At 35.7% G+C, this 24,151-nt stretch overlaps 1 protein-coding gene and 2 long non-coding RNA genes across 10 annotated transcripts in view; 2 read left to right on the top strand and 1 right to left on the bottom strand.

The window, feature by feature from the left end:
• LOC413021 (papilin) overlaps positions 1-24,151 on the top strand; it is a 129,362-nt gene that overhangs the window by 58,540 nt on the left and 46,671 nt on the right. For all 7 annotated transcript variants that reach the window (XM_006562179.2, XM_006562183.3, XM_006562182.3 and 4 more), the window contains exon 2: positions 23,668-23,728. In XM_006562179.2, the coding sequence (XP_006562242.2) occupies positions 23,668-23,728 (61 nt within the window). The remainder of the gene's footprint in view (positions 1-23,667; positions 23,729-24,151) is intronic.
• LOC102655605 lies at positions 259-17,192 on the bottom strand. 2 transcript variants are annotated; one of them, XR_001703018.2, is made up of 5 exons: positions 16,471-17,192; positions 15,392-15,889; positions 14,942-15,309; positions 5,463-5,593; positions 259-5,346 (listed from the first exon to the last, which is right to left on the bottom strand). It is a non-coding gene; the product is annotated as an uncharacterized LOC102655605 (long non-coding RNA). The 2 variants fall into 2 exon arrangements; XR_003304738.1 differs by lacking the exon at positions 259-5,346 and having other exon boundaries at positions 5,353-5,593.
• LOC113218801 lies at positions 17,272-21,954 on the top strand. The gene is made up of 2 exons (XR_003304737.1): positions 17,272-17,731; positions 18,990-21,954. It is a non-coding gene; the product is annotated as an uncharacterized LOC113218801 (long non-coding RNA).

Below are 24,151 nucleotides of genomic sequence, written 5' to 3'. Positions count from 1 at the left end.
GGCCACGGAGGAAACGAAGCGGCGTTGGGCAATATGTAAACGAGCAGACGTTTAGTCGAACGATGCGTGACATATGGATTCTTAAATATTAAACTGGTAGAAAGTTAGAGGCGAGTGGACAATTTGTTTCGATTTCTCTGTCTCCGTTTTGAGAAATATCTCCGTCTCGTTAAATGTCTCGAGAAGAAAGAGTAAAAAATAATAGCAGTCTATTATTTAAATTTCCCATAAACCTCTCGATTTTTCTCGAAAATTCTTTTCTCGATTTCTTTCCTGAAATGAAAGGAAAAGTCAAAAAAAAGGAAGGAAAAATCGTGGGGATCTCGTCGACGCGTGCCACGTGCCATTAACCAGTGGAGCACGCGAGGGGAAAGATTCGATGAACGAGATGCAATCGGTCGGAGTTAGCAGAGCGCGTCGCTCCATCAGCATACTATTAGAGGATCAAAAGCCTATCTATCTGGCGCGGCGTCGTCTCTATTATAGGGACTGTTTATCGGGTGTTCTAAAAGTATAGCCAGCCACGGAGACACACGGGAAACCGGAAGAGGGAAGGCTGATTGCGCGCACACGCGTTCTCTATTTATCGGCTCTTCCTCTCTCTCTTCGAGAAATGATTTCCCGAACCGCGATATCTCTCATATTTTTTTTTATCCGAAATATTCGCGAATATGAAATTGCTCGATATCTTATCTTGAAATAGAGATATTGAGGGGAATTCCATTTGTTAGAGATTAATCGAAGAGTTGTAATTGAATCGATCAGCTGTAAAATTTATTTATTCAACGATGGATTCGAATAAGATAATACGTGATGGATTTATCCGATATTGTATCGCGGTATGTAAAAATCCATTGTATACGAGGACGTATGATGTAGCGTGCCTTGATTGAGGAAGTAATTCGTCTAATAGCGGTTAATCTAATAGCAGTCCATTCTTCCTACTATTTATAACTTTTAATTCGAGTAGCAGAGATCAACGTTCAGATAAGTCGATAAGTCTGAAGTAAGAAATTCTGAATGAGAATGAGATTCGAATTCTTTTCTACTTCTTCTATCAAGCTATTTTGGAGATTATTTTTTTTTTTTTTTGGTAAATATAAGATGTATTTAGAAAGAGGAAAATTTGCAAAGTCAATCTATCGACGTTTCGCAATTGCGCGAGAGCTTAATGATATTACGTCCATAACGGAAACCCCGCGTCTCGGCTACTTACCTTCGCTAATATCGTCATTGAAATGCCTGGTGACTGATTGAAACGCCCACCATACCTAATCTGGCCTCTGTAACTAATTTCGAACGTACACGCGTACGTCGCCTTGTCCTCGAGGCTGCCAACTTGATCGGGAATTGAATCGAAACGGCGTCACGTGTGATGGAAAATCCGATTATTCATAAATATTGTTGATCGAATATCGATTTCCAACGATTTCTGGAGAAATTATAGTTGATTCGTGCGATGGATTCGTTCGTGGTACACTTTAGGATAGATTAATGGAGAGAATTGATTGGAGAGGAATTTTGCAAGGATCGCGTCTTCCTCGTGTATTTACATATCATTGTAATAAAACGTTCATTCATAGTTGGAGTAAAGTCTGGAAAAAAAATAAATTGTGAAAGAATTATAAGAATTGCGTGTATGAATAATAAACCGCTCGTTTCTCACCAGAGAATTGATATTTATATATATATATTACGAGAGGAAAGTATAAGATAGAAATATATATAAAGATATTGCGGAAAACGATTCGTGCAGCTTTATGCTATGCGGTTTCAATATTTTTTTAATAGCAATATCGTAAAAATTTTACAATTCCCATTCAGTTTATTGAATTTCAGAGGCAAATCCTTTATATACATCCACCACGATTCCTTTCTTCTTATATCTTTGATCTTTCGATTGCAAAATCGATCGATTAAAAAATTTTCATATTTATTTATTGTCGATTTCATTCTCGAAAATTCCTCGAGTGTGTATTCGAATTAATTAATATCGGGACATAATATTTCGAAGAAAAAAATAATTAAAATAAAATTGGTAAAAGAGGAAATCTTCGGATATGGAACGAAAGGAATGAAAAAAAAAAATATTCAGATAAACGTTTGAACGTTTTTGTAAGCGTTTCCTCGTTTCCCCTTATCAGGATATATAATTTTTCGCGGAACAACGATGGCGTCAAGCTGAAGCGAATCTCCGACCGCGGTTAAACCCCACGATGACATCGTTCGAGTCATCTGCATACATTAAAAAAGACGTGACATAACGCACACGACCAGTATGCGATACACGGTAATCACATCCACCACGGCGTCATCAATAATTCATTCAACCCGCTATAGAGACGCGTTAAAACACCAAATATAAACGCGGTCCAGAACGTTCCGTGTTTCGTTGCGTACGTATTCGAGAACTCGTGCGTTTCACTCGTGTATGAATTGTTGGAGTTGGAAAGAGAGGGAGAGAAAGAAGTCAACTCGAATATATTTTTTCCCGCTATGAAACCATAATTTAACGAGTCGTAGAGAATTTTTTTACCATTCGATCTGCTATTGTTTTGGGGAGAAAAAAAAGTACGAACGAATGGATGGATGGTTATAGAAACATATGGATATGAATTTTCTTTTTTTTGATTTTTTTTTTTCAACTAGCTACATACTATGATGATGTTATGTAAACGTATTCGAAAATAAATATTCATTTTGGATTTATCATTTTTGCGTTTATTATAACTCGTCGATATCGACACTTTCGAGATTGAATTTAAGATGAACACGAAAATTCGAAAATATACATCACGTTTATAACAGTCGCGCGAATAATGTTAATTAATTTCGCATTCATAATTTCTCATTGATCGCATAAATCATAAATTTTTCTTGATTCTTATATAGCAGTATATTACATCCAATCTCGTGGTTGTTCGATTAAATAAATACTCGAATCGAGCCGAGCCGAGTCGAGTCGAATCGAATCGAATCGCGTTCACGATTTCTCACTCGTCGTAAATTTTAATTCTAAAATATTTTACGGTTACCACCGTTTACATTTACAACGAGTAATCGTTTCGAATTTCATTCACGATTCCTCTCCCTCGTCATAAATCACCGACCTAAAGCCCCCGAAATACATATATCGCGGTATTTACAACTAAATAAACGTACACTTAAAGCTGCGTTCACAATCACCTCGTCCACTATAAATTCACGAATCTCAACTCTTAAAAATCTTCTCGAAACCTCTCACGACATATATATATATATATATACATACACATCCATTTATACGCAAGAAAAACGAAACTTTCATCGAAAAAGAAAGAAAGAGAAAAAAACATACACGAACCGCCATGATGCATAAAGAAGAAGAGGAGCTTTGAAAAAAGGAGAGGAAAAAAGCGTCAAAGCGATCCCGCCTAGTCATAATTTACCAGGTTTCGTGGAATAACACGAGAAGAGATTTGCAAAAACCTTTTTCATCACTTCGTAATGCCGTCGCGTATCGGGGAGTGAGGGAAAAAGAGGGGGTGGAAGAAAAAGATTGGAAAAAAAAAAGAAGAAAAAAGGGAGAAGAATTCTCGAGCGAATTTCGCCATCCGCGCCACGTGCTGACTTTACCACTTAAAAATAGCGCGGGAGAATCTTGCGCGATTACGTCAGCCGATCTCGTTCTGTTACGCGGGCAAGTATCAAAAATTCCGGTGGCCGTGCGTGCTTCCATATCTGGCGTTCACGCATTTGGGTGGTCCGCATTGATGTTGCCGTGCAACCGACATCCATCTTCTCCTTTTTATAATAATAGATAAATTGGATAACTTACTTTTCGTAAATCATAACTGTGCAACGAGTGTAAAATATATTAGACAATATTAACGCATTATTCGTGGAATAATTGGAGGATTTCTGAAAATAACAATTTTTATTATGTAAAATATATAGTAATGTGAATTGGATTATCGTTAGATTTTGAGGTGTATTGATAGGATGTGAAAATTCCTTCGTGAAATTTCTATTATTGTTCCTATCTCGTGGAACGATTTTCCAGAATGAAAATGATAATTCGAGCAGGAAGAAGAGGACGGATCTTCGCAAAATGCATTATACACGCTCGAATTGTTGTTCGAGACGTGGAGGAGGGATTCGATTCCTCGCTAGCTTACGTAAGCAGATTTCATAAGAGCATTTTCGTGCGTGATTGTTGGCGGAAGTTTGATATTGCTGCTCGAAGATAATGCTGATTATTAACGATGAGATGTGAATCGTCCCTGATATTCGATATTCCTTGTTGCGGCTATTTATTATTTTTTTCATTATGCAACTCGTTTGAACACCGTTTTTCACGGTTATATTTCACGATTTCATCATATTGAATCACGTGGATCGCGATTCTTTCCTTATTCTCAGAGTGTAAATTAAGTATATGGATTTTTTTGAATGAATGAATGAATGAATCACTCTGCATCGATATCTTTCTCAGACAAAATATTTCAAGACGTCTGTTTTAAATCTAATCGACCTAATATGGATAATCTCATAAACATCTGGCGAGAAGAAGTTATCTACGCGCGGATGATTTAACAAGTTTGCTGCACACATAGAAGGATTAAACGTTTGATTACGATATCGATACGAGTGACGAAAGATATAATTGAAAGATTTCTATTAATATTTCAGACAGCCCAAACGAATGTGCATGCACGAACTTGATTTCTCTAATTAATTCGAATACAATTTTATTTCTACTTTCCAAATTTGCAATTGCATAATTAATATAAACACTTACCTTTGTAGATCGAACAATTCAAACTCCATTTCATTTATTTATGAAAATATCAAAATGGAATAGCAAACAAATAATAAAAATCTAAACTCTCGAGAAATATTTTCTTCGTCGATGTGAAATTCCAAAAAGAAAAAAAAAATCAAGGAGAGAATCAACGACGATCGAAATAGTTTTCCGAGGAATTCGTTTGACATTTCGGTCACGTGATCAATTATAATTGAAGCCATGCTCGTTCCATTAACATAATAACAACGATATTAGTACGCGGCTCGAACAATTTTCAATCTCCTCCCTCCGTTGTTCCGTTCTCTGTAAACAACGAATTACGATATTTACGATCCAAATGAAATTGTTTAACGATTTAATTACAAGCCTCGCCGTTTTCGCGCCATCGACAGTTTTGGCCGCCAAATTCTGCTTCTGGTTTCATGATTGATTGGCTTCGTGTTCGGGGATACGCGTGTACGAAGAGCCTTTCGAATTTTGTTAACGAACGAATGTGGTTTTCCAAGTTTCGATTAAAATTGGAATAAGAAATTTTTAAAATGAGCAACTTTAATTTTTACCTGGAATGAATATCTATTATATATTTATTTCTTTACAATCCCCAGTCGATAATTATTAGATTTAGATTTCGGGTATAAAAAATTGCGCGATGGAATCTGCAATTTTTCGCTATTACCTTAATACCATAAGAGCGTCGTAAAACGTCGTATCAGGGGAATAAGTTTCGATCCGAAAGCGGGACAAATACACGCCGTAATCCCTTTGGAAAATTCCCTTTGTGAAAAATCTCCAATCCTTTCGTAAAACCTGAAAAAAAAAAAATGCGTCAGAATTTTTAGCTAGGATCGAACGAACCGATTGCGAAAAATTTCGATGGCGTAGAGAGCTTAATAAACGTAACGAAATCGTCGATTCATTGAGCAGTTATTCGCCAGGCGTATTGCGTGGGCGTTGATACCAGGCCTCTGTCCGTTTTAGATAGCGAGCAACATCCCGGATGCTGGGACGATAGCGCCTCTTCCCCCGCATTTCCTCGCATTTGCTCAATACGCATCATCCTCGAAAAATGACGGAATTTCGCGTCCTTCGCGCGTTCCTTTCATTCTCGCGCTCCCTATTTACTTATTTCTTTTTTCCTTTTCCATTGTTCTCTCGGATTGCTCTCTGTGATGTATTTCCTTCGATCGTTGGAAGAAAAGAAAATTCTATCAAACGTGCCAATTGACGCTTGCATTTTTTGGAAAAAGGATTCGTGAGTGAGAAGATAACTTGGCGGAAGTGAAATGTATCGTATCAATAATAAATTAGTAGATATATGTAGAATATTGAAGATCTATCTATCCATGGGATCGATTATTTATTAAATGGAGGAGAAATGAATCGATGCTCGGGGAAACGATGTTTTCGATCAACTGATTTGATTCGTTTTTCTTAGAGATTTACCGGCATCGATGCGGGGGGGAAAGGTATAGGAGTTTTTGCGTAACCGGGCGGAAAGAAGAACAGTTTTCGATAGATGGAGGAATGGTTTGTACGCGAGGACATGGAAAGATGGTTTCCGTAGTCGGTTGGCTGGATAAACGAGAAGTCTCTCTCTATTTGTTTTTTGTTTTTGTTGAAGGACGGCTTAATACAAAGCGAGGAGAGAGAGAGTATGTAACGTAATCAGGTTCTTTCAAAATTTCTTATACGAAGCAATTGTTGGAATACGATATTCTCGAATTTGCTTTTGAAATCGAGAGTGTTGACCTCCTCGTCGAATGTTCGTCGTTTCAATATCAACGATTGTAATGGCAGGCGCGAAAAACGAACGGGTCACAACAAGCTCAAGAACTCGTTACAAGTGATTAAAGAGCCACTCGAGAGATAGGGCCGGATCGCTGTTGACAGTTAGCAGATATGAATTCCTCTCTGTAGGGACCCCGTTGGCGGAGGCGAAATTCTTTGAACGAACGTGTGTCTGAATCGTGTAGAGATTCGATTACACACGGTCTCCATTGCTCAACGCATAAGATAAACGGTGACAAGAATATCAAATTCTATAAACTTACCTTTTCTTAGTTTAATCGAACGTGATAATATTATTCAATCTCTCTCTCTCTCTTTTTTTTTTTTCAGTTCAAAGAAACGAGATCCTCCTTCCATATATTTTCCATATATTCCTTTTCAAATGTTTCTTTCCAAGTTATTTCCTCGAAATTATTTCCATTATTTCCTCGTGGCTATTGAAACGAGTGGCGAATTCTCTCGCCGTTGATCCTCGCGACGATCCTAGGAGGGCCCTTTCTCGGCCATCCAAAGGAGGAATTCCAAAAGGGTTAACGAAAAAACGAGGAAGAGGCCGGCCGTACATTTGGAAGAGGGGAGGGGGAGAAGCGAAGTCGATCGAACCCTCGAAGCCTGTTCTAAGGTTGTTCGTTCTACCTTAAGGATAGCCCGGGTTCCGCTCAATTAGCCCGTAGTAGTAGAGACAAAGGGGCTACCGACGGTTTTGATAGTCGACCAAGGATCTCTTTTCTCTCGTCCTCTCCTCGCTCTGCTTTTCTCATTTTTCTTCCTTCCTTTCTTTCTTTCTTTCTTTCTTTCTTTGCTTTTATTTTTGCTTCTGATGGAGAGAAGAACCACGTTTACGCGACCCGTGATTTCTTTTTCTTTTTTTTTTTTTTGCGAGCTTAATATAATACACGTGACTCAAAATGTTAACGAGAGAGAGAGAGAGAGAGGAGGGGAGTAAAAAGGGAATTTGATATATTATGCTGGTACCTGGAATCGCGAGTCGAGGAAGGGAAGCTTTTTCGTGGATGAAAACTGTTCATTTGATGGTTTTTTTTTCTTCTCTTCTCTCTCTCTCTTTCCTCTTTTGAATTTGTAATTTTTTAATTGTACCGAGATTTAATTTTGATTCATCTCCTCCTTTTTTTTTCTGGTTTCGTCAGTTGTGGTGAATTATTCCGGGTTGAAAATCGAGAGTTGGGCAAAGAATAAAAGTTTCTTTCCTTCTTTGGAATTTTTTCTTTCTCTATTTTTTCCTTCTTTCGAATGTTTAATCCTTTTCATTGTCAGCGATTCTTCTTTTTGTTTTTCAAATGAATTTTTAATCTTTTAATTGCCGTAGCACGTGTTGTTACAGCTCCTCTTCTTTTTATCTCGGATTTTTTTTTATTAAGTTTTATATTTGTTGGCCAAATTTCGAGCCAAGTAAAGAGATTACGTTCGAATATTATTTCTCTTTCCGATTCTTTCGTTTTGGAATACTTTAAAATTGTTCACGAAGAGAGAGAATTCTTCCAACTCGAAAATTTCCATTTCTTTTTCGTTAATTAATCACAGGATGTCCGTTTGGATTATTTCGATTCTCTCTCTCTTTCTCTCCGTCTCGATTTCGTCGGTCTCGCGTGATGGTGGTGAGTTTCGAGTGGGGGGGAAAAAAAAGAAAAAAAAAAGAAAAAAATTGGCCATTAACCACGAGCCATAAAGCACTCATCGTTTATTGTTCCGAGAACTCGAACGCCAACGAGTTGAACGAAGGAGAAAATGGAATCGCGGCTCCGCAGTTAATGCAATGCGGGGATTTGTTGCGATTTATGAATGAAATTAACGAAGTTTCTGTTTAAAACCTGGTTGCACTTGCGCCTGGTCATTTTCAAAGGGCACCACATCAAAGAAAGAATATTTCGGGATACGTTTAGCGGAAACGCAGCTGGAAATTGCATTTCTACTAAAGCGGCCTATACAAGGATTCTAAGCTTTTACATAAATAAACCTTATTGTATTTGCATAAAGAAGAAGCTTCCATGATTGGTCCAATTTTTTCGAGCCCTTCTCGAAAGGAGGATCGAATAATTTTAAACGGAACGATAAATAACTTATGGGAAATTTCATTTCCGAATAAAGATAGGAAATTTTTCAATTTTCATTAAACTTTCAAATTTTCAATTTTCGAAAGTTTTTTCTCGAATAAAGGATTCACGAATAAATTAATAACATTAATCTACTATTACAATTATCAAAATGAAATGAAACTCGTTCAAGCAGATCATTGATTTATTCGTTCGTTTGATGAATCATCGAAAAGCGTGTAAGAAAATTTTGCATTTAATAATGCTTTAATTTAATTAATTGGAAAAGATTCTTTCTTTCGCCTGGAGAAAATTGTTAGATATTCCAATAATTCGCGGGATTAGCCGTTTCACAATCCGTTTTAGAATCCGTTTTCATAATTCGATCGGGAGCAACGCCTCTGTTTTCGAAGGGAATAAAACTCTCGGTCCGTCGATATCTTTTCCAAAGCTATTCACCAGGCCGGGCTAGAATTTGCGAATGCATCCCTTTGTTTTCCCTTCCCTTTCACGTGGCTGTGGTCGGAACACTTGTTTTTACGGCAGCCGGGCGTGAAACTGGACGTGCTTTCGAACCTCGTGAGTAATGTTAGCCGCAATTCCGCCTCTGTCCACCTTTACTGCACTGCGAAAACCGTATAATCGAGCTCTTCGCGCTCGTAAGAACGATCGTAATTTCTTTGAACCTTCACCGATCGTCCAAATGATCTCGATCGATGCCTCTCGAATTATCCTTTCATCTAATAAAAATAGATCGACGCCATCTTTTTAATTTTTGACGTTTCATTGGTTTATGGATCTCTGAATTTCGTTCGTTTCGTTCTTTACAAATCGTAGAGATTGTCGTTTTGCGAGTAGAAAAGAAAGGATTGGTTTATGGATCTCTGAATTCGTTCGTTTCGTTTTTTACAAATTGTAGAGATTGTCGTTTTGCGAATAAAAAGGAAGAGATTGTTTCAATTGAATTCACTTTTAAAAGGAAATACATCTGGAAAGTTTTGATGTAATAACGAACACCTTTCCATGCTTCTTTACCTAGGAAGTCGAAATCCACTAACAGGTTTCCAACGATGCTGAAACCTTACAAGTGATTCAGGATTCAGGAAGCTCGAGCCTTGGTTACTTTTCAAAAGCTAGACCTGGCAATGCATCATCATGTTATATACTGTATAATTTCAAGAACCCGCGTATAAATCTAAAAATTAAAAAAGAAAGAGATAGCACTCGTGATGAATCGCAGACAGTTTCGACAAATTCGATTTTAACACCACGTTTCCGCTATTCGAATGCATCAGATTTTAATTATCTCTGAAATTGATAGAAAGTTAAGGATTGATCTTTTGGAGGAATAAGAATAAAACGAATAATAATTTATCCAAAGCAATAATAATTGCAAAATCGCAAGAGTCACGAATATTATTCTTATCGTATACATGTGCAATCTTCATTGTCAGAGGTAAAACTTTCAGGGACAAGGAATATTCGTATTATCAGTCAGAAATACCTCATCCACCGTTCCAACAATCGCAATATCCTCCTATTATTCTCGGATAAAGGCTCGGCCAGATCCGAAACGACACCGTGTTCGATGATTTGGGAAAGATGCTTCCATCGCTTCGAAGAGCAAGTCGGGAATGGAAATGGAAAGTTTCATCAGTCGACGCGGGATTGCGACGACGGGAGCGCGTGAAACAGAGAAACAAAGAGAGAGAGTGAAAGGAGGGGGGGGGGGAATCTCTCGGTCAGACGGAGAGAGGATGGACGTTCACCCTCCCAAAGAAACCCTTGAAATCGGTTTCTTTGTCTCGGCCACCAGACAACAATGCACAGCCACCGTGCCTCCACCACGCCATTCTTTCCCTTTTGTCACGGCGAAAATATTGCGCGCGGCCTCGATACGACATCTGTTCACGTTTTCTTCGCCGAGAAGCTTGATTTCCAACCATCTCTTCGGCTGATCGATCTTCTTTCGAAATTTCGAGAGGGTTTGTCGAAGAACGTAAAGCCATGATCGTAATCAGAAATTCATTCGAGCAGTTGTTGAACGAGTTTAAGATTAATTGCGAACTCTTCTCTCAGAAGATTTGATAAATTGTGGTTTTCTATATCGTTCTCGCGAGTAGACTTAAGATTTATCATCCCTGAAATAATTTTACTTATAAGAAACACATTTACATTCTTCGTTTCCCGAAATTCGAAACCTGATATAACACGCTTACTTATTCGAAAAACATTTATCTCCTAACTTCAGTTGATTTCATTTAATGGAGCTTAAAATTTAAGCAACGCTCCAGGATTTTATTTATCAGGCGCAAAAGAAGAGCGAGGGGGTTAAAAAAAGGCTTGAAGGACGCGGCTCGCTGGGTGGCTCGTAGGCCTCGGGACAAAACTCCATTCATCGGGAGGATGGCCAATCAGGAGGGCCTAGATACTCCCCTCCCGAGAAAGAATTCCGATCTTTCGCCAAGAAACAACCGCCTCGTAATAACCGCCCTCTCCTCCTCCTCCTCCTGCAACCGCACAACTAAATATATTCTCTCATTTAATGCCCGCTTCGAGCGTTGCGCCGCGAACAAATCGCGTTATATCGCGGCCCGTAATAATCCTTCTCTGGACGAGGAAGAGAGAGAGAGATGGAAGAGAATCGAAGGGAAAGGAAAAAAAATCGGCGAGTTTATCGCAATGGGAAAATCGAAGGAGCGACGACTTACGGAGCGGGGACATCCGGTTGCAGCAATTAATCATCCGCCGAAGAATGCGTATCCAATTCCTTAATGACGACGGGGAAGGAGAGTTGTGCCATTTCCGACAAGAGTTGATTTCCTCGCGAGATTTGAACCGGTGACAAGGAGGAGAGGAGAATAAAGCCAAGGATTTATTGGCGATTGGACGGAAGTGAGCGACACGGGCCAATTAGCGATTACCTTTCCTTTCTCAGCTGGATCTTGTTATGTTCTCTTTTGCTACACAGAGAAAAGAAACTGTGAGATAAATTGAAATTCAAACATGGATGGGGATAGAATTATAGTTAGTAAAAATATTCCTGAGAAGTATAATATAAGATGCGAATAAAACATGGATCGATGGAAGTTCGAAAAGTCGCTGTTTCAGCTTTCAATTAAGCTAACTCGCCGTAACGAAGCTCGTTTATCAGCTTCGGCCCTCTAAACCACCCTATTTCTTCCTCTCCCTGACCCAGCTTGTTGCGTGGGATATTGTTGGAATCCTAATGCGATTGTATCACGAGAACGGGATTAAGTCGCATCGCAGTACGGGCCCATTGTTTTCGAAAGGAGTATATATTCCCGTTTACCGATGCTCCACAGATTAATAGTAATTGCGGAATTGGAACAGTGTTCGAGAGTATAGTACATTATAGATGCGAGGAGCTCATTTTCGTAATAGCGAATATATATATATATATATATGGATCGTGATATTTGACAAAGGCCTCGTCCATTTTCTCCGCCATTGTTTCGAGTTCGCGTGTGTTTTTGAATAATCGATTGATTGTTCCCGGGGATTATGCATTCTATGTATATGTGGAGGTACATTTTATAGATCCCTGGCCTATTTGTGAAGTTGGAGAAGGAATACGATGATTTTTAGAAAGAAATTCTTCTTTTTCGAAATTTATTATAGTGCAAGTATTTCGAAAGGATAGGAGAGAAATTTTCCATTTTCTTGGAATATGGTGAAGTTATTATTCGAAAATCGGTAAAATGGTAATTCAAATTCGGGCAAGGTGAGGTTCGAAAGATCCCTGGCCTATTTGTGAAGTTGAAGAAGCTTTGGCTGGATACGATGATTTTTAGAAAGAAATTCTTCTTTTTCGAAATTTGTTATAGTGCAAGTATTTCGAAAGGAGAGAAATTTTCCATTTTCTTGGAATATGGTGAAGATATTCGAAAATCGGTAAAATGGTAATTCAAATTCGGGCAAGGTGAGGTTCGAAAGATCCCTGGCCTATTTGTGAAGTTGGAGAAGCTTTGGCTGGATACGATGATTTTTAGAAAGAAATTCTTCTTTTTCGAAATTTATTATAGTGCAAATATTTCGAAAGGATAGAGAAATTTTCCATTTTCTTGGAATATGGTGAAGATATTATTCGAAAATCAGTAAAATGGTAATTCAAATTCGGGCAAGGTGAGGTTCGAAAGATCCCTGGCCTATTTGTGAAGTTGGAGAAGTTTTGGCTGGATACGATGATTTTTAGAAAGAAATTCTTCTTTTTCGAAATTTATTATAGTGCAAGTACTTCGAAAGGATAGGAGAGAAATTTTCCATTTTCTTGGAATATGGTGAAGATATTATTCGAAAATCGGTAAAATGGTAATTCAAATTCGGGCAAGGTGAGGTTCGAAAGGGTGCCAAAACTACGAGTTATTGGCGGTCGTATAGGAAACAACGCGAACAAGATATTCGAAATTCGCGTGCACGCAAGGGGATCCCAACCGCGATTTTACGAGGCATCGTAATTTCGGCCATCACGTTGGCACGTTGCCAAGGATCGGCCAGCGGCTAGATCGTTCGCCCGGATAACCGGCTAATGTCCAGGTTTCCGTCCTTTTTCCGTCCAGGAATAGGGCACGGATGATGGGTGGCGGGCCCCCCATCGTAGAATCGAGCGAGTGGATACCGAAGTTGGGCCGTATAATGAAGCGATTATGCGTGGGACGAAAGATAAGAAGCGAGAAATCGTGGATCAAATTTTCGAATTTATTCGAAGGATCGAATGTTCCGTGAAATCTATTTGATAACACGTTTACGATGTATACCTTCGAGTCGAAGTTTTATCGTCGAAAAATTTTTATCTTTAGATGATCCGAAAATTTCAGATTTGGAATATTGTTTGCTAATTATTCTATAATGAAAGATTAATCGAATGTAATCTCTTCCGGAAAGAAAAAAATATTTAGGATGAATTAGAATTATGATGAGATCGAATCAATATTCTTTTCATCGATTTTTATTAGAATAAAAAATTTCTACCAGTGTTGAGCGATGAGAACAAAGCATACGAAACTAAGTGGGTTCGATATTACGTTATTTTTTCCTTCCTATTGTATTACAACCACGATATGGAAGATCAAGTAATGCTTATCGCGTTTCATCAACGTTTACGGGGAAAAATGCGCTTTTAATATCCAAGTAGATGGCGAAGCGGAAAGTGCTCGATAAAATATTAAACTTGCCAGGTTCCTGGGGACCCCGTCTATCCGGTTAAAGAGTTTCTATCCGGTTAAAGAGTTCGAAGTTAACACCGTGTCTCGATCCATTTTCTCGGGGTGAATTTTGTGCGTTTAAAAATGAAAGGGGAAGAGGAAAAAAAAAAAAAAGAAAGTGGAAATGGTAGACGACGCAGCGTTATAAGGTGTTTAAAAAAAAAAAAAAGAACGGCTAGCACACCGCTTAAATTAACCGTGACGGATTAAACGACGAGCCCAGCCGGCCGAATACCGTATTCATAAAAATGTTTAAGGGCAATTTGTCTCGAAAGATCGGCTAGAGGGAGTGGAAATCATAAATTACGAGGAAAATAATCGATAGTAATTGCTAGGGTTCGTGGTGGTTTCGTTTCGATCGCGATTAATCCGTTAAATACTCCGTGAAATATCGTTCGAAGGGGAGGAGTGTAAAATGAAAAATGTAACGTGTGAAAAGGATTGCGTCACGAGGAGGAATGATCAAATATATATTTTCGTATTATTCGCGTTTTTAATTTAAGGGAGGATACGATGATTTTTGTATATTTTATTTTTGAGAAACGATTATTTCGATATTTACAGATCTTTAATCTTTTTAAATTATTTTGGATCGAAACAAGTTTTAAACAACTTCCATCTTCGTGTAATTTATTTGTTGTTAATAGAGTGATAAAGAAAATTAGTTACGTTCAAGACGATGGCTGACAAAATACACACAGGCTCTGTGTTCTGTTTATATTCGAGGTAAAGAAAAACTTTGCTACGGACATAACGATGATAGAGCAATTTTTAATCTTTGTTGAGAAAACATTATTGTATTTGTTATATTTTTTCGAGCTTGCCTCTCATATTTACTCATTTGATTTATCGTACACCTGATATATCAATGGAAGAAGAAATAAATTCATCGAGCCGAGGAAATAAAAATATAACGACAATCGAAGTTTATCGCGTGATTTATGCAAATATATTGCTGCGATATAAGCATAAATAAACTTTGAAATTTTTTTAAAAAACAAATTAGTGTATACTTAATAGTTATATCTAATAGTAGAAAAAAAGATTTGTAATAAACAACATATATATATTAATTTTATATCGTTACGTACGTATTGGTTGTGTATATGAGGATTCTCAGCAAATTGCCGGCAAATTACACAACATCGAACAAGATTCATAACTCTGGTTTCGTACTGTTAACACCCTGCTGCATTATTCACAGTAATTACACTTGATCAAGCACAGGGAGGAGCAAGTGTGTGCAGTAAAAAGGGATCAGTTTCCTCGTTGCAATCGTGAAAATTACACGTCTCAGTCAGACGCTCGAATTACGTGCGTGCACGTGTTCAACGAACCTCGAAAATCATATACCTTCGAATCTCGTTCCATTCCGAATTGCGAAAATCGAGAATCCACTCAATGAAAACACGATTCTTAATCGTTATTATATTATATATAAAAATTCATCAAATAATCCCTGGAATAATTCATTTTATGTTTATATGAAGAAGAAATTACAATTTTGGAAACAATTCTGATGAAATAACTTTATCTGTTACCTTGTATCCTCGTGTAACGTTTCTCAGTAATTGCATTGATACATTGCATTGATTTATTAAAGAAACAGGTCAATTATTTGTTTATTTTTTAAATTACGTTTTCATATATATTTTATAAAAATCGTCAGCTGGATACGTTTTGTTGTTATTAGTTGTATAACGTGTCATTTCTCTGATATGACGACGAAACACCGATAAATCAATTCTGTTATGTATCTGAATCATAATTTGATAGACAACGACATAATACGATGCAACATTTCCCGTCCACGTTGATATTCAATGGCGATATGATAGGAGGATGCGTAACAAGTGTCGACTTGCTTTAAAAATCTTCATATATTATAATGACAAAAATAACTCACGTTCTGTAATCAAATCATTAAAAAGAATTATCAATAATCATCGATATTGATAGCCTTCTTAAAATCGATTGATGAACAGCAATATAAAGCATCATTTAATAATCCATCTTTGCCAAAAATGAGGCGCAATATTCTGAAATTAAAATCAATACAATATGTGAAAAATATATTCATTCATTCTTATTAATGCATTAATATAATTCGTCGCACACGTTATTATTTTAACTTTCTATAAAAACTAAAAATTTAATAGAGAAAATTGTATATGGCCGTAGATTATCGTGAAATATTTCATTCCGTTACGAAACGTTTCGACTCGATAATCGCCGTGAAATATTTCATCCCGAATTGTCTGCATGAAACGATCGGGTCGACGCTTCGAGAAACCGATCACCGTGTCGTTAATTATCAAAAGCGGCCCATTTGTTTTTCAGACGATCGTAATTGACCGAAGCCGTCGACAGGACGCACCTATTCATTGTACGAGACACGGTTACATTAGAAAGGTGGTGCATCAACCAGGATGCATTCGAGATCCTGCTTGATCGCTGTCAATTCGAACTCATGAGTAGTTAATATTTACGTTTTTCTTATTGATCGATCAAACTTGGAATATACGATGCACGGACCACGTACGGATCATAAAATAATTTTATGAAATTCATTAAATATAATTATATATAATGATATAATTTGAATAAAAAAGATACTTACATTCATATGTCGAAAGTTGCAAAGTTGTTTGTTTGTTAGATGTACTAGTTCGGTGAAAGATAATGATGACATATTTAGGTTATGTTTGCAATGTGAGTGAATTGTTGTTAATATAATTGAACGGGTATCGTTGTAATTCTCTTTTTCTCCAAAAGGTACGGTATAATTGATCCATAAATCAATTTTCAGAATTCTGATATTAATCTCTGATATTGAACACAAAATCGATAAAGCATAATTTCGGGATAAGTCGTAGGTTCACGAATCATGACATTAAAATCGAAGTTTCGGCCCAGAGGATCTCGAGCGTGCGTTGTTAATAGGTCATTACGCAAGCGTAATGGAAATCGATAATTAATTGATCCGGCGAGAGTGCACGACCCTCGTATCCGTGTTAATTGACTCTTGAATATTTATGATTAACGAATTAGCAGAGTTGCTGATCGTTTAATCCGATGCTCCGTGTAGAATTATACTTTTAAAATGGATTCCCAGTTTCTTGGTTCAACACGTACCTCGATTACCACTTCGTTTACCGTTTTATCAAATGATTTACCAAATACTTGTTCATCTTATATGTTGATATACATTATATCACTCACAATTTCACTTTCACTTATTAAAATATCTTTTATTCTTGTATAATTACATTAAATCCCAAAAGAAATACGTTGAAATAACACTCTCAAGAAAACGGATTACGAACTGATTCGGAAAAATTCGGATAGGATCGGACAAGATCGCAATATCTCGAAACTCGAAATAAATCGATCAATTCTTTTCATTTTCGATTATCGATTCAACCTGAAGTTAGCCACGTTCGTTTTAACGTTAATAAAATGGCGTCTTTTCTAAATCTGATAAGAATTAACAATTTCGATAGAAATTTTTCTAAAGTTCGAGTTTTCAAATCACAGAACGATTCGTACTGTGAAATTAGCAGTTTAACGAACTGAAACCATGTTTCCTCGTTATCTAATTCCGAGTCTCGTCAACATCTGCACGAACAGTGGCACGTTTCTACGCGAAAGTTGGATACCTAAACCACAAATTGCTCGCACGCTAGACAGAATAGAATCACGATAAACGACGAGAGAAGAGAATTCAAGAGGCAACCGCGATGAAATCTTGGTGGATCCAGGTTGTGGACAACAGGCTCATTAGTAGCATCGATATGCAGAATACTGAAAGTTGTAAAAACGCAACGATATGCGTGTACAAAAGTACGACGCAATATCTGATCGTAGTCATAGAACCATACGTAAGTAGCTTCGTTGCATCGCTTTTTAACTGATTTGTTGATTATTAATTCTATATATGGTCAGAATCGAATATGGCGCGTATTTGTACAGGTTATAGGCGTGAAAAATAGATAGAAATGGTAGGATAGATAGATTAGATTTTCGTTTTCGATTTATTACATGAATTATATAGTTCTAGAACAAATTAAAGACAGGAAAATGAATCTCTTTTTTTTTGAAATTAGAATGGTGAAATATTTTCGATTTAAAATTCTTTCATGGATAAAATACATTTAATTTCAAAATTTTTCATGTCAATTACTTAATTTTAAAGTAACTCAATTTTTTACGAAAGTAAATAATTTTACTTTTAAATTTCAAATTACACGAGTCTCTAAAAGAATTAGAGTTATTTCCTATAGCAAATGATCATTAATTTAATGGAATATCCATCGAATGAATCTTCGAAAATTGGATATAAAATCTTATTACAATTTAGAAGATAATATTTGCATAAATTTGTAGAACTATTGTAATTGTTCTGATCTTAACAACAAAGGAGAAATGATATAAGTTGAAGAACTTGTTTTGTCTGTAACGAATCGTATCTGTAGTAGTCTTGTTAGAAACATTCTAGATGCAAAAGTTCGGTTGATCGCATTGCTTTTACATATTCATGTCGTTTCGAATCTCGTTCGATTCGAACTATAAATTTCGCAGTTACTAACTGCTGCCTGTTTTATAACCCTTAGCTCTTTCTTGGAATCATAAAAAATGTTATGTAAACTGAAGGATCATTGAACGTGAATTCATCGATTCTTGAAAATTAGACATAATGGAATATTCTAAAATCGAATTTTGCAATATTTAATAATTATATCTTGTTATTATTTTGAAGATTATAAACAAATTTTTTTAAATTTACCTTTTTACTTATTAATTATTATTAGTTTCTAATGATTCTTAAATTTTCTTAAATAATTCTTAAATGATTCTTAAATAATGAAATTTTGTTGGAAAGGCGAAATATCACGGAAAATTTAATATAATTAAAACAAAATTTTCTCAATTTTTTTAAAATTCAATCAACACATAAATAAATATATAATGATAGACGAATATTTTTTATACTCAAGCAGTGAAAAAATAATTGAATTTACATGTTAGCAATCGCGAAGTACGAAATTGCATCGCGATTCGCAATTTCATAATCGGTCGGCGTTAGAATTGCTATGCCTCCCAGTGGAGCCATTTAATTCCACTTAACATCAATTCCAGGTTCGCCACCCAATTAAAATTATTCACCTGGGACCAATTACCGCACCCACGAGGCATCCAGACGTCAAGGCCGAGGATACGATATAAACCAGTCCTTGTGTTTCAAGTGAAACCGGTTACGCGCCATGGTGTTTCACGCCCGAACAGAAACATCACGAGGATTTCGCGGCCGCAATTAGACCTTTGAAAACTGCGTTCCAATTAACGCCCTCGTAGATCCCCGTGTGGATTACTGTCATGTTTTATGCAATCGTCTCGGCGCAAGTGCACCTCGCTCGCATCTGCGACCGGTTGCAAAGTAATTGTGAGTTGAAGGAGAGGTTTATTCGCTGGTTTGCCGAAATTTATTGGTGTTAACGTAGACGTAAAATTATGATGGAAATTGAATGGATATTCCTGAAACTTATAGGAGAATATTTTAGAGGATAAAACTTTCATCTGTAAGCGAGGTAAATGCATTAGCTTGCTCTCTAATTGTAAGTAAATACCAGATAGGTTATCCTTTAATTCTATCGAGAAACAGATTTTGTAATTATCATTTGAACATATCGTATTAGCTGACTAAAAAATACGTCCCCTCGATTCGTTCCATTTTCACAAAAGGTAGCCAAAAGGGTGAAAATATTTCAATTCCCAGGAAATATCTAAAAAAAAAGCATTACAAATTAATAAGATATCTTTCATAAAAAATTCAAATTTCATTATTCGAGAGAGAAGAAAAGAATATACCGTTAAACGAAACAAACATTCTTTTTTCCACCCTTCTGGCATAATTCACCGCACGATAAATCCCCCTTCAACCAGCCGGGAGAGGGAATGCCGGAAATAATTCGCGAAGGAAGCTGCGTGGCGGAATTTACGGGCGACGAGCTTTTTAGCAATTTATATCCGGCAGGGGCAAGATTGTTGTTCGCCGGCCATTAAAACGGCACGACATCTCGCATTGTTCTCGGCCAATAGCACCGGCCAGCCATTTTTCACCAGAATATTATGTCCTCCGACCGATAGCAGAATACGTCCTCTATAACTCTCTCTCTCTCTCTCTCTCTCTCTCTCTCTCTCTCTCTCTCTCTCTCTCTCTCTCTCTCTCTCTTTCTCCCTTTCTTCCCTTTTCTCTCTGTCCGCCACGATTCGATTCAACGATTCGAATGACTCGCGCCAGTTCCCGGGCAACGTTCCAAACCAGTGAATGACGCCCACTCAAAGAACTTACGCAACGACGCGCGTCGATGCAGCAGAAAAACACGTTCATTCACGTTTCGACACAACAGTCGTTGCACTGATTGAAGATATCGTCGTTTTTCTTCTCCTTTTTTTTTTTGTTTGTTATTCGTTTGTATCGAAAATCATGAGTCAATGTGTATTATGCGCTTCAATAATCTTCCTCAAACAAGATTGGGATGAATCGATGGTTTTTAGATTATAGATTTTATAGTTTCATTTTCTATGAGTTGATTTTTCTTGGAAAACGATAAAGTAAGATAATAATATGGTAGCATAGTAATTGTTGAATAATTGTGCTGTAACTGGGTAAATGATGGTTGATTGAAAAGTCATAGTAAATTATTTATTAGGATTTTTTAATTGAATTGAATATTTTATGCATTCTATAGATTCATTTTTTTAATAAACTTCATCAGTTTTTATTTAAATCTTTTTAGATGATCTCACTTCAGGAACTATTTAAATATAATGATATAGATCAGAAATGATTATCATTTTTATATTTGTTTTAAAAATTTTCTCAAAATAGTATATCAATATCATCAAACCATCATGTACAACAGAATTAATCCATCCATTCAAGATAGATTTCAATTGTTTCCTACAACAAATAATAATATGATAATATGATAGCATAGTAATTGTTGAATAATTGTGTTGTAACTAAATGATGGTTGATTGAAAAGTCATAGTAAATCATTTGTTAGGATTTTTAATTGAATTGAATACTTTATGCATTCTATGGATTCATTTTTTTAATAAACCTCATCAACCAGATCAGAAATAATTATTATTTTTATATTTGTTTCAAAAATTTTCTCAAAATATATCAATATTATATATTATCAAACCATCATGTACAACAGAATTAATCCATCCACTCAAGATAGATTCCAATTGTTTCCTACAACAAATAATAATATGATATTAATATGATAGCATAGTAATTGTTGAATAATTGTGTTGTAACTAAATGATGGTTGATTGAAAAGTCATAATTATTTGTTAGGATTTTTAATTGAATTGAATATTTTATGCATTCTATGGATTCATTTTTTTAATAAATCTCATCAACCAGATCAGAAATAATTATTATTTTTATATTTGTTTTAAAAATTTTCTCAAAATATATCAATATTATATATCATCAAACCATCATGTACAACAGAATTAATCCATCCACTCAAGATAGATTCCAATTGCTTCCTATAACAAATCTTTTAAAAGGGAGACGTTTTTTAATGCCGTAACACGGTGAAATCACGGTAACCAAAGAGCTCACGTATCACGAGATCCGCTATCCGATTCGCAGGACGATACCATCCGATAAATCAGGCGAGAAAGTAGCGAGCATCGCGACTAATTCATACAATTTCAGACAGTTGGTAGATTTATCGGCAGCCTCGGCGCGTGCTCGCATGTAAATAGCGGGAGAGAGAGAGGTTGCTGTGAAATAATTTATCGCGTCGTCCACGACAGCCGGGAACAACGAGCGCGTGATGGTTCGCCTGTTCTCTCTATAAATTCTCGGATGGGGGAGAAGTATCGGCTCGATTACCCAGTGGCTCGTTCCGGTTTCGTAGCACGTGGAAAAGATTTCAGTCGGTGTTCTCGAAAATGATATCTTATTTGTTTAATTACTTAAATTTTAGGTGTAGGAATTTTAGGTGTACGTGATTGTTGGTGTTAGTGGGTTGGAAAATAAAATATGCGATTTTTTTTTGTATTATTTTTATTCTAACCTCTTTTCTTTTTACTCTCTTTTTTGGATATTCAATTATTAAGATATTTAAAATTCAGTTCGTATCTTAAATCTCGAATGAATTGAAATTATAAAAAACTTTAACTTGTTTACTGATCACTTACTGATTGAATATAAAACACACTTTCTTCTGTATTTAATAAAGAAATTTGTATAATAAATTTTAGAATATTTAACTCTTAGATACTGAATTTAGTTTATTTTGTAATCGTACATTACTATAACAATTAATTAAACAAAAATATATTTCGAAAAAATGGTTTATATAAAAAAGTACTTTACAAATATGTAGTCAAATTAGTGTCTCTTTTTTTTAGTCAAATGAGTGTTTCTTTTTTTAGTCAAATGAGTGTTTCTTTTTCTTAGTCAAATTAGTGACTTCCGCTTTAAAAAAAAATCAATAAAACGAATATCTACTTTTTGTATTTCAGTAAGTTTTATTTTTCTTTTTGAAATTACATTCTTTTCTTCTGAAAAGAAAAAACATATTTAATACAATACAAACAATAGAATTAGAAACAAAAGGATAACCTCAAACAAAAATTTATCGTCAACTTTTTTTCCTATGTCACATTTAACGCTTTGTATCAAAATTTCTTTGTAACAAATTCAACTTAAAAATCTTCAAATTAAATCATGTCTTCTATCTCGAAATCGTAATCAACAATATCGATGACGATTAAGACGCGTTCGCGTAATGGCGCATGTAACTGTCTAACCAAGAGTGACGTAACAACTTGCGGGACAAGTTCGCGGTGAAACTCGTCCCGGCGTTCACGCAAGAATCAAAGTCTGGGTCAATGGCGGCGACCAGTTTCTTCGCGCCGGTTCGCGTACTTTGGTTCCGTTGCGTTTGATTTATCGTGGAAAACGACCGTTCAGTTTATAATTAACTTGCGGTTTCTTGGCTGATTTAATTGGTGGTATTACTTGTCGGTTGATTGATTCGTATAGATGAATAAGCGGATTGAGGGAAGAACAGATGTGAATTGATCGTGACACGGGACAAGTGATTGTTTCAATGCTGATTTATTAACCATCGTCTTTTCCTTCTTCTTTTTCTGTGTAATGAAAATGGAAGTTATAAAGTGCTAGGTAAATAGAAAAGAATGTTGTAATGTATAATTTAAAATGTTGATTAGAAATTTATATTTGCTGTGTTGTTGCATTATTAATTATTTCTACACATATAGGTTAGGTTAGATTCATAAAAGAACGCGTTAAACGTATTTATTTCTATTTAATTTATTATTTTTTCATATGAAAATGATAAAAAATGTAAAATATCTGGTATTATAAAATAACTGATATGAATTGATAAATATAAAATATAATAATAAAATAAGCATAAGCTAATATTAACCTTGAAAAACATGCAATTCGGTATGGCATATCAGTTTTATATATATCTGTAATTCAGGATTATACTTTATTCCGGATCAATAGCTCTTTATTATACGTTAAAATGAAAATTATTTTATATCTACATGAAATTTAATTTCCCCTCGAAAAAGGAAAATAATTATCATACTTCTTTTTATTTATAATAATAAGATATATCTAATGTATTATTAATTATTTTCTAGCATAAAATTTCTTTTCAAAAAAGATTAATAAAGAAGAAATTTTCGATTCATTCTTAGCTATGAATTTAAATGGTAAAGTAAAAGGTGAATATTGTTTTTGTTTCAGGTCGTCGGTGCTTCTTATATTTATTATAGGATTATGCCTGCACGACGTTCTTGCGAAACACGTGAGTATTTTATTTGTTTTATTTACGTTATTCGTTTTCATTTTTAGAGATAAAACGTTTTCGATTCTCCCGCGTTTATTGTTTTTGAATCTTCGATGATTCGAGTTTCAAAGGGTCGCGGCACCAATATCCAACTATCTTAATGAACACAATTTATGCGAAATATGAAAATGTGGAAAGTAGAATTTATATCAAACAAGTCTCAATTATTGACTGCTAATCTTAAAGGTTATGGACGATCTGTCACATTCAATACAAAATGTCACAATTTGATATGATAAAGCATTACAGTATATAGTTTATATACTATTATAATAAATCTTAATATATAAACAATTCTTTAATATGAAATATATAATATATAAATCAATTATCGAAATATCATAATAAATTCTCAATTCCAATTTTTTACATACATGAAGG

The sequence above is a fragment of the Apis mellifera genome, linkage group LG5 (assembly GCF_003254395.2).
Source record: "Apis mellifera strain DH4 linkage group LG5, Amel_HAv3.1, whole genome shotgun sequence".
Lineage (NCBI taxonomy): Eukaryota > Metazoa > Arthropoda > Insecta > Hymenoptera > Apidae > Apis > Apis mellifera.
The sequence above is the reverse complement of the archived record's forward strand: the minus strand, read 5'-3'. Positions and strand labels throughout refer to the sequence as shown.